The sequence below is a fragment of the Gymnoscopelus braueri genome (genome assembly GCF_963280865.1).
Source record: "Gymnoscopelus braueri genome assembly, chromosome: 6".
NCBI lineage: Eukaryota > Metazoa > Chordata > Actinopteri > Myctophiformes > Myctophidae > Gymnoscopelus > Gymnoscopelus braueri.
Genome location: NC_137607.1, coordinates 51,012,962 through 51,024,048, shown reverse-complemented (window position 1 = coordinate 51,024,048; position 11,087 = coordinate 51,012,962). Strand labels below are relative to the sequence as shown.

The 11,087-nt window shown below is 41.7% G+C and overlaps 1 protein-coding gene across 1 annotated transcript; it reads right to left on the bottom strand.

The window, feature by feature from the left end:
* Positions 1-1,547: 1,547 nt before the first annotated feature.
* On the bottom strand, positions 1,548-9,747 carry hapln4 (hyaluronan and proteoglycan link protein 4). The gene is made up of 7 exons (XM_080431106.1): positions 9,417-9,747; positions 7,949-8,087; positions 6,544-6,733; positions 6,259-6,431; positions 4,867-4,982; positions 4,281-4,467; positions 1,548-2,338 (listed from the first exon to the last, which is right to left on the bottom strand). Exons 1-7 carry the CDS (start codon positions 9,417-9,419, stop codon positions 1,947-1,949), a joined length of 1,200 nt encoding a protein of 399 aa, XP_080287232.1. The 5' UTR covers positions 9,420-9,747; the 3' UTR covers positions 1,548-1,946.
* Positions 9,748-11,087: the final 1,340 nt, after the last annotated feature.

Here is an 11,087-nt window from a genome sequence, read left to right as displayed (position 1 = left end):
ATATATGTCAGCAGACATGTAGCATTGATAGGTGCCCTCACTGACTTTGTGCTAAATCTGTATCTAAATGGCAAATTAATTTCAAGATTGTTTTTTATAACACATGTGCACATAACCTCAGTACTGAAATGTTGAATACAGTGGAATACATAATTACTCGCAAACAGGCCGCAAATGTCATGGTGAGTCAGGCAGGACATTGCTTATTCATTTTGTGGTTGAGACTCTGAATTTCATACTGTGGCACAGACTAATAGGATTTATATCCCATTTGTGTCCTTTTGTGTACCTTGACAGCTGAATATTTAGATTAGGATACAGTATTCTAATCAAAATTTTAAGCCGTCAATGCGATCTCATTTGCTTTCCTCTTGTATGAAAACATCTTTGAAATCAAACTGTATCTGATCCAATGCAAATAAATAAAAAATAATCACTGCCCCAGGTATTCACTTACAGAATAGAATGATCATTTCATGATGACGGTTTTGCCTTGACTTGGCTGATTACAGGCTGCCGGTTGCTATGATGATGACCATGGTCACTTCTGCCACTGTTGATGCAGAACCAGAGATTCTCCCTCTCGTGGCTGTGCCCTGCTCAACAGTTCTACTCATGTGCTAATACACTTGGGAGATAATATACAGCAAAACACTGATTACAGGAAAAGGACAGTATCCCACACACACTGTTAAAATCGGTTAAATCAACAAATAATCTCGAGACTTTATTCTACAATAAACATTCATTCATTTTCTATAGCCCTCAACACATTCAGTAATATAGGTCATAGCAATGCATTAATTTAATTGTACGTGTGCTATTTGACAATACAAGATATACAGCGTAGTGCAACTGATGGCCAAGGCAGCACAGGCAATTCAGCACATGAGGTAAATAAGCGGCAATTGCGGCTAAGTATTTTTGCTATTTTAGCCCCAGCAACAATTCGCAAACTAGAACATGCTTGCTTATCCTTAAATTATACGTTTTATTAGTATACTACATTATCATAAAATATAACTATCTATAAATATGTGCAAATATCTGAGCAAGTGCAGCGTATTGTTTTTGTTACTTAGCCTGTAAAGCTATGATATTGTGTTTGCCAAGTCTTAGTGAATGAAAAAGGGGTCATTGCGTTGTGCCATGAGGGCTGTTAACCAAACATGGCTTCTAGTTATAGGCAACTTAAAGGGATAGTTCACCCCAAAATGACTTTTTCCCTATGGATTAGTTACCCCATGGAGACTTGAATTCATGGATATTTTTTTGTTTTTGTCTCATTCCTAAGCCAACAATTTGATGACCGGCAGCGGTTCCGGTAGGAGATACAAAGAGTCTCCTTTGTGTCTCCTACCGGAACCGCTGCCTACCGCCTACTGGTCATCAAATTATTGGTTTAGGAATGCGACAAAAACTAAAAAATATCCATGAATTCAAGTCTCCATGGGGTGACTAATCCATTGAAAAAAAGTCTTTTTGGGGTGAACTATCCCTTTAACTCGGCGTGGTCAAAACATGTAGAACATCTTAGAGCTTTACCATACAATCACAGATTCAGATATACAGTACACAAATTACACATACATACTCTCATGTAGCTGCACAGACATCTACATGTACTGTAAACACCTTCAAATAACACAGTCTTTATAATGTGTGCCTATCCAGCTGCTGTTTAATCTTCCATTTTCCACCGCCGGTTTTGTGAACTCACTGACTCCTTAAGATGATTGACTGAATGGAGACAAAAGGCAAATCACCCCGATAAAGATGTCACCATTAATTTCACATGGCCTCGCTTCTCCTCTCTGGCAAATCTGCAAATGAGCACATCTTGTCAGTGAGTATTTTAGTTTAAAAGCGATGAATGGAGACTGGCTGCTAGGCGACAGTTGCTGCAGTAAAATCTAAAATTCTCTCCACCTCCTGCTCCCAGTCCCTCAAATCTCACTGGTGGCATTCATGGGGATGCTGTTGCTGCTCTTCCTCATTGTGGAGATCTCTGTGGGGCGCCTTGTCGCTGGGAAACCACCTGCTGCCTCCTGCTTGGTCTTGCGGAAGCAGTAAACTCCATAGAGTCTGAACTTCTTATCAGGGAATCCCAGGTGTCGGACCCCGGGTTGGGGCCCTCCACAGCGGGCGCGAGGGTTGACTATTGGATAGCGAATGCTGCCATCTTCCAACCAGCCAGCTTCACAGCGGTCAAAAAGTTGTATCTTCCAGGCAGCATACAGGTGACCCACTTTGGCCACCACTGAACCATCACGAACGCATGCCTTCACAGCCTCTGCATAGTTCACCTTCTTAAAACGTTTCAGGAAGTACACTTTGCCTGAGAGGAGGGGTTTGGGGAGAGGAGAGGAGAGATTAAACAAAAATCTATTTAGATGTGACAGAGGAAAGTACAGTATGTTGTACAAGAAGACCGGGTATGAGCATGAGGAAAGAGAGGGCAAGTGAGAGAGAGCAACTGATAGAGTGCAGTCCCATGACTGAGGGCTGCCGAGTCTGGCCTCTCTGCCCAAGTGGGTTCAGAATATAGAATCAACTCAACAACCACCTGGGCAGCTGTTCAAAATCAAAAGCCAATACTCTGTCAGTGAACAGCACTTTGCCCCAAAATTATTCTTAAAATGCATTTTTACTTTCAGGGAGACTCTTTGCCTAGCAATATTACCAAAATTCAGATAGTGATTGCATAGAATGTTTTTTGTTTTTTTTAACTGGACTGTTAGTACTTCAGCATACTTTCTCCAGAGATGGGCAAAGACTAAGTAAACTATCCAAGAACAAAAATCACCTGGTCTTTACCAAAAATAGCTATCATGAAAATGTGCCCGCAGCCTCAGCCTTGCACTTCGCTCCACTATTGATTTCCGCTTGTTTATGTGACTGGTGGCTGTTAGAGAAGCAGAACATTGTCTCATATTTCCCCTGGGGCCATTCAGTAAATATCTTCCAGCTGGACCGAACTACAGTGTCTATCACGACCACTCTTGAAGCACCCAGCTCACAACAGACTGTCCACAATAATTAACACACAAGGGAAACATGAATGCTTGTATACTTAGGGTTTCTTGTAGCACAATACCTTTTTCTTAGGAAAGAAAACACACTGGTGCTATTTCTCTTATCCAGTTTAATTTGCTTTACAAAATATTGTTTTGTGGTACAAAGGAATAATATAGTTTTTCCATCGTTGTTTTGGAATACAATTTTTTTTTTAGGAAAGCACGCAAGAAGCTTGAAGTCATAAATCATGTTGTTTTTTTCCAAATTGAATGTTTAAAATTCCCTGGTAACAAATGGATCATTCTGTCCAGAGACTTTGTGGATGTATACTACCTTACACTGCACAGCTCCCAGAACTGCAGCTACTGTAACTTTCATTGCCCCAAAAACTAAACTCAGACAGCCTTATTTTCTCCACTTTTAGCTCAGAAACCTGGAGGTAGAATGTCTGACTAAAACGCTAGTAGCTGTTGTGTGAATACAATGTAAATCAAAGGCCTGTAAGATAAAAGGCTATGGTCTGCGCCCAGAAGACATCGTGGCTCTCCTAGCAGGGCAAAATCAACACCGCCTGATGTAAATTCAATGGCCCAAGGTCTGTTGTATCACAGACAGAGATCAAGGCATTTCAGATATCATGTTCCCATAGATACATCCATGATCTATAACGCAACATTTTTGCCCAACTGTTGTCTCGTCTCCTTCCCCCTCATAAAGTTTGAGCTGGAAATGCTGAATGCGGGGCAGGATATGTACTCGGGAGAAAGTTAACTCAAGTGTATGATAGAAGCACTCGAAAGTGTTAGGGGCTGTGTCGACAGAAAGCTGGTCTTTTTCCGGCTGCCAGCGCATTTCAGCCATGCATTTCTATGCTTGAGCGCTCCTCTTCCTTGCGCCTGTCATCGCGTTTCAGCGCTATCGGCTACCAGTGTTTTTTTGGCGGCGCGCTCTGGGCGCCTCAAGCAGAAAATTGTTCACCTTTTGGGAGATGAGTGCCGCTCATCAATGTCACTTGCCTAATTATGCAGAGGGTTGGAGAGACTCAACTACAATCATTGAGCAGAGGCCTCTCATTCAGTGCATGTGTGGTGCTCTGGACATGATATCCAAAGTGCTCCGCTGCAACAAACAAAAAACACTTTCTGTGCATGGACACAGCCCGTTTCAGATCTTTTTGCATGAAAGGGAGTAGAGTACACACACACACTTCAATGAGAAAACAGACAATCACCAGCTCACACACTGTCCTTTATGTCTCTCACCATTGACGTTGGATGTGAAACAGAAGGCATCATAGCGTTCGTCCTCCTTGTGCCTGTAGCCATAGTTACGTACACCAGCTGGGGTGTCCTTGCGCCCACACTGGTCTCTGGGGTGTGAGATGGGGTACTGGACTGAGCCGTCTTCCAGCCAGCCAGCATTACACCAGTCCAGGCCTTCTAGCCAGGCCTGTGGGGAGGGAGATAATATGGGGGTTAATATGGACATGGAAAGGGGCAAAAGAACTCAGTTCATCTAGTCTTAAGTGGTCCATTAATGCAGCAGCCAGTTAACAGCAGCTTGGTCCACTGTGTATACAACACTTGTAGATAGGAGAACTGACCTAAATCAAATGAGGCCATATAAAATTAATAAGACAACTGGAGTCAAAACTGCTAGGCTAAGGATGCTGGCAAATTAGTAAATATTAGAGAATGTTCCTTTGCAAGCTGATCAGTAGCTACTTAGTTTTTTTTTTTACTGATGGTTTTCAGAAAATAGGTTTCTTAATCTTGTATTGATACTAATCTCACTTCAACATAACACTCATTATCTCCAAATGTTAACAATAGGAAAGCATAAACTCACCTTATGCAATTGGGAGTGAGAGGCCAAGATGGCATCCTGCTGTTTACAGGCCTCTTCAGCCTCGTGGTAGTTGAGCTTATAGCGCCCCACACGGGGGTAGTAAGGGAACACCACTCCTACAGGAGCAAAAAGAAAGGCTGATACTCAACTAGCACGTTGGAGAAGGAAAACTACACTCTGTTATTTGACAGCATCATGTTCATAACAGTCCTCATTGTATTCGCTGTGTGTGTGTGTGTGTGTGTGTGTGTGTGTGTGTGTGTGTGTGTGTGTGTGTGTGTGTGTGTGTGTGTGTGTGTGTGTGTGTGTGTGTGTGTGTGTGTGTGTGTGTGTGTGTGTGTGTGTGTGTGTGTGTGTGTGCAGAGTTAATCTCACACACCACTGGTCGGTAGTAGGTCAAGGGGTGCCATGTCATTATTCAGACGGCCCATTATTCCGTCCCGTTGGTCCAACTGGCCCCATTAACTAACCCTAACCTAACGTTTGTCGGTCTATTTTGAATAATAAGCAGACCCCAGTCAAGGAAGACACTCCACCCCAAATGTTTCAAATCGGCCTCATAGTATTGCTATACCAGGCCGTTTGGCATTTTGGCCAATAACTCAACCGTAGGTCATAACAATAAAATAGAAAATGTTCCCTGGATTACTTTTATCAAATTCCATTTTTTATTGGCAATGATTGCTGTCTAACTGGGGGACTGTTATTACCACTGAAACTTTCAGTGATAGAATGTACCTACCTATTGCTATACATTATACAATGACTATATTATCCACTCCTCCTTAACCACATGAAACCTAGCATCCCTATTCTGGGGCAAAAATAGCAGATCTATAAGTTCACATCACATTGTGAGCTTCGGATATTTTTGGCAACTAGAGGTTCGGGCCCGAATATGGAAAAGGAGGGGGACCTAGTATAGACCTGTGGGGGAATCCAGTCAATTATATATTAGGGTTTTAATGGTTAAAGACACAACCATTCCTCAGATACTACCTTTTTCAAATACTGAGCAAGTTCAAGGCTGATAGCCAAATCATGTTTATTGTGGTAGCTATAAACTCATGACCCACCAATTTCTTAAGGGAAACGGCTGATTTGAAACCTAAATCCCATTGTATTGTTCTGGTGTGAAGAGATCAATAATATAGTGTGGCAAAATATCCTATGTCTTCTGTGTATTTCTCTGCAAATGTTGACGTTCCGATGTCATCGGGCGTAATGTAAAAAATACTAGCTATCTGTCCAGTTTTTGCAAGTTAAAATCTTTTGTAATAATTTTGTACCTCCAGAATCTGTTTATATTACAGTTCTTTCTGTAGTTATTATTCAATTGTGTGTTGATCGAACAAGCCCCTTCAAATTGCTTTTTGACATGAGAATCCTCACCTTCCAGGTCAAGATTGACAAATCCTGTGTCATCCTCCATATCATTAGTGATTTCACACTCATAGCGTCCATAGTCTTCTAGGGTGACGTTGTGGATGATCACAGAGGCATCGCCCGGCCCCGCCTCCTCCAGAGACAGACGGCCTTTGTACGTTCCATATACACGTTGCTGCCTGCACAGCACATCATCACCTTATTGACCTTAGACGTCCAAATTCTACCATTTGAAACTTTTCACTTTGTATTGTTTAGGAAAAATAAACCAAATTCAAATAGAATCTTTACCTTCCGAGTGCCACAAAGACATCCTCGAACTGCAAAGAGTCTGTCACCTTTGTCCACTTGATGCGGATGCGGTCAGGATCTGTGTTCTCTGGTTCATGACGGTACCGGCAGGGCAAAGTGATGGAGCCTCCACGGTGAGTGAGAACCTTACCGGGAGCTGTCTGCACGATCACCTCCCCCGTATCATCCTCTTTAAACAGGGACAGGGAGGTGGTTACACAGTAAAATCCTCAGTGTTAATTTAACTCAGAGTGTATAAATGTAACCGAATGGACCCATTTGTACTCTCTCTTAAATTAACACTTTGGATTTTACTGTGTAGGTTAATAGTACAGCATAATACTTGTGGATATCATGATTAATACATTACTTGTGGTGGTACGAGACAGTTTTGAGAGTTCATGGCATTCAATGGCATTAATTGGACATGTTTCTAACTGAATTGTTTGTGAACAAAGACAGAATGCCAATGGAATCTTTATGTAACATCATCTTAAGTGATACTAGCACAAAGTTATACCTGAAATTGGATTAGCTATAAAGACTGTGTTGATGTCTGATCTAGTTTTGTCACATTAGCACTGTCTAGCGGTAGCTAAATCAATAGGAGAGAACCCAAATGAAGTCCAACATTTTGGCTGGATCGATGTTAGATCAGTTTCCCCATGCATCTGAAATTGTAACCCTGCCCTCTGAAGAGACCAAATTGCTTTGTGTGTGCAGATGTGTGTGAGTGATACTGCAGGGAGCGATATGTTTTCAGTCTGTGGTTGGCTCACTAACCCAGTGGTTTTCAAAACTTTTTAATTTCAAATGGAACCATATGGACCCTCTCAGAGTAACAGACCTGTAAGGGTCCATGTGGAACCCCCTCAATGAACCCTGAGGGTCCCTGTGCCCCACCTTGAGAAGCACTAACTAACCACGAAGGCTGTTTAAATAAATCCTTACATGATTTGAGCATTTGAGCTTCAGGCAGTACCACTTGTCAACCAGTAGAGAGAGTTCCTACCTACCTGAACGTAGGGTCTAAATTTAGTGTATGGTGCTATAAGTGCTATGGTATTAACATATAAATACAATGCAAAAAATGACAGTAATGCAGTTAACCACATGAACCCTAACATCCCTATTCTGGGATGAACATTCTTGCAAAAATAGCATATCTACAAGCTTACTGTAGGTGTCACAACGTGTCACAACACGGCTCATTGTGAGCTTGTAGATCGGCTACTTTCAGCGCAGAGATTTGGCCTAGAGGGGAAAAGGTTAGGGGGCCTAGTATACAGTAGATACCTGGGGGTCTATTACTAGGTCAAAGAAGTATAGGGTTTACGTGGTTAAGTAAATGATACAAATCCTTGCCGTTTGCCATCTATAAGAAAGAGGAAAGAAGAGATTTTACCGAGCACATGCACCACTCTTCTCCTTCCCTTTTCTATGTTAGCTGGTAGGGAGGTCACTGAGAGGGTAAAGGTCAAGGTGATGAGCATGAAGGTCAAGGATGTTGCCCCGAAGGACAGTGGAAGAGGCTGATGTGAGTGCTGTAGAAAGGGAAACATCAGAGAATTATGTGAATAATATGGTTACCCAAAGTGGGTATTGAATTAATTAAGTAGGTTAGGAGGTTCCATTTTTATGTATGGCGTTGAATTAAAAGAGAAAGCACAAAGCAGGCACCTGATCATGATCAGTAGCATGTTGTTCTGATTACCAAACCCCATAAAATCATGACTTGGGGAATATCACGTGAGACCGACCCCAACCAGTAGGGGGCACCACAACAAACTATCACTGATTACAAAATTGATCCGCACTGCCACTGTCATGCTGTGTTTAAAAAGGCCCCCACCACAGAGATGAAGAGGGTAGGCCTATACATTTGGATATAAAATATATATTAAGTTACTTATAGTGTTAAAATTACAGTGTTGTATGAGGAAAAACAATTTTGGACAGAACCCCACAATTTGGCCCTAAAATAATTAAGTACGTAGGCCTAAATCATGAATTCGGCCTGATCAATCATAACTGCAGGGTTGTCCCTATGTCTCAAAGTCCTGCAGTAGGCCTAGTTTCACATCCTATCTGGGTATGTTACGGTTGTTACCAACCAGATAGCCAATGGTAATGGCTGACTTCAAGAAAAACAATGATAGAACAGAGTCAACAACAGACCCAAGTAAATGTAAATTTTTAGGCCACTAATCCTGGTCAGGTACCCATTTATATCTGGACAGTGTGTGTGTTATGGATGGGGATCTTTTTTGTTATACAATGCAAGTGCGCCAAGCATGAGTGTGTGTGTGAGAGTTTTGACCTATAATTTAGCAGCATATTTGGCAATGCTGCATGAACCTCTCACACACACACACACACACACACACACACACACACACACACAGACATTCATGTTATGAAGTACCCTCCTACCTAGGACACAACACTGTTGGCTTAGTGCTTGTTTGTGGGCTGTATAACGTCACAGAGCAGAGGCAACACAATCTGGAGCCAAATGGGCTATATTGACATTATTGTTCCTGATTAGTAGAGATCTCATTGTTTGCATACATAGGCTAGCCTGCCCTATTTTCTATAAACCAGTAGTTGACAATTTTTTCCACAAAACATGGATATTAACGCACAATTACTACAACAACAACAACAACAACAACAAAAACAACAACAACCCTAATAATACACTGTGTGCACACATCACAGTCTAACAACCCTGCTGCATAATCTTATCATGGCCTCATATTTTCAAGGTTGGTGCATTCCATTCCATACAGTTTTCAACGCAGTATAAAAAACTGCATAATGCGTAGAAGATGTGAGTGAGCCACACCATTCGACCGCAGAAGTCAACTTACCATTCTGATCACAACAACAACAACAGGATTGTTGTCTGAATGTAGTAGTTGTTGTGCCGCGGTGCGTCGTTCCCTTCCTTCCAGACAGGTTAATGACGCTGTGATGCTGCTGCGGCTGCAGACCTCCTCATCTCTTCTCCTCCTCTCTCACTAGTCACTTGGGTTTTTCTTGTCCCATTACAGATCCCTCGCAATGCAGGGGAATCACAGCAGGGTTGGGGTATATCCCAGCAGTCAGTGTGAGTCAGGTGATGACGTCGCTTCTATTTGATTGAGCAAGTGATCGATCGCACACACATCGATGTTTGATCAGAAACACGTCGTTTTTAACAGGTCACTGCTGGCGCATCATTCTGAGCGCGCAAGCAGCTCAGCAACACTGCACGATATCAGCCTACAGTTTCCTTAAAACAAATCTAGCTTTTTAGCTGGTTTGTTAAGACTGTAGAACCGTAATCACGTAAAAAGTAACACATACTTCAAAATAAAAAAATATAAATATAAAGTGACCTGATTGTCGTCCTGGTGTTGTGTTCTTTATATAGCGCCACGCTGTCAATGCACTTTCGACGGGGGATTAGCTCAAATGGTAGAGCGCTCGCTTAGCATGCGAGAGGTAGCGGGATCGATGCCCGTATCCTCCACTAACTATTTTCTTTACGTTTGTATTTGTAACGGTCGTCATTTGACAGTGACGTCACACTTAAGCTCAGAAATAGAGTTTAAGTTTCACTTTCGTATGAGAAGGTATTTTCTTTCAAGAAAAGGTATATCATGTTTGAAGCTGACAATAATGCAAAAGCCCTTATACAGGCTAGCCTACAACCAGAACATGCATTTTTATAATAATAATAATATCTCCAATTTATATAGCGGTTTTCTGAAGGGTCCAAGAGATTTCAGTGGGGAGGTATTAATCCAAGAGCTAGTGGGGCCCAGAGCTTGTTTCCTTGCATTTTATGTTTTTTTTTGTTTCCTTATCTCTTGTGAGGGAGAATATTATTATTATTATTATGTCCTTATACCAAAGTGTAGCAGTAGGAGGTATTTCTTTAATCCAATAAGTTAAGATGCATTTTCGGGCTAATAAGTAGGAGTTTATCAAATAGCTTATAATGTAAACATGGGAGATTAATCTCAGTTCATCTTTTGAGGGAAGACCCAAGATGAAAGCTCCCGGATCCCTGTTTATTTTTACCCTAAAAGTATCTCTTAAATCACATGCCACACCCCAAAACAAAACCTGGATATCCACTTGCATTCCCCCAAAGTTATAGTAGTTAAGTCCCAAGATCTGTATGACATTTAGAACACAGAGGAGATATTGAGCGATCCATTTTGTTTAGTATCACAGGTGTGATGTGCACTAGTTGAAGAATTCTATACTGTGTTGTGATGTTACTTATGCAAGTTCTGAATGCATGCCCCATCCATTTATACAATACCCGTAATTGTTGTCAGAGTAGGTTAATCATTGTACCTGTAGAGTAACCAGGCACCCCACTATCATAGTACTTAGAGGCTAGTCAATGACATCAGCACTATGATGTCATCATATTGATGACATCAAAGATCTCCGTATATGGGTATGAAAGAGACACAGACAGACACCTCACTTGCATCACTTGTGTCTCTCCGTCCTCATGTAAGTCTTACATGCAGTGTAGCTCG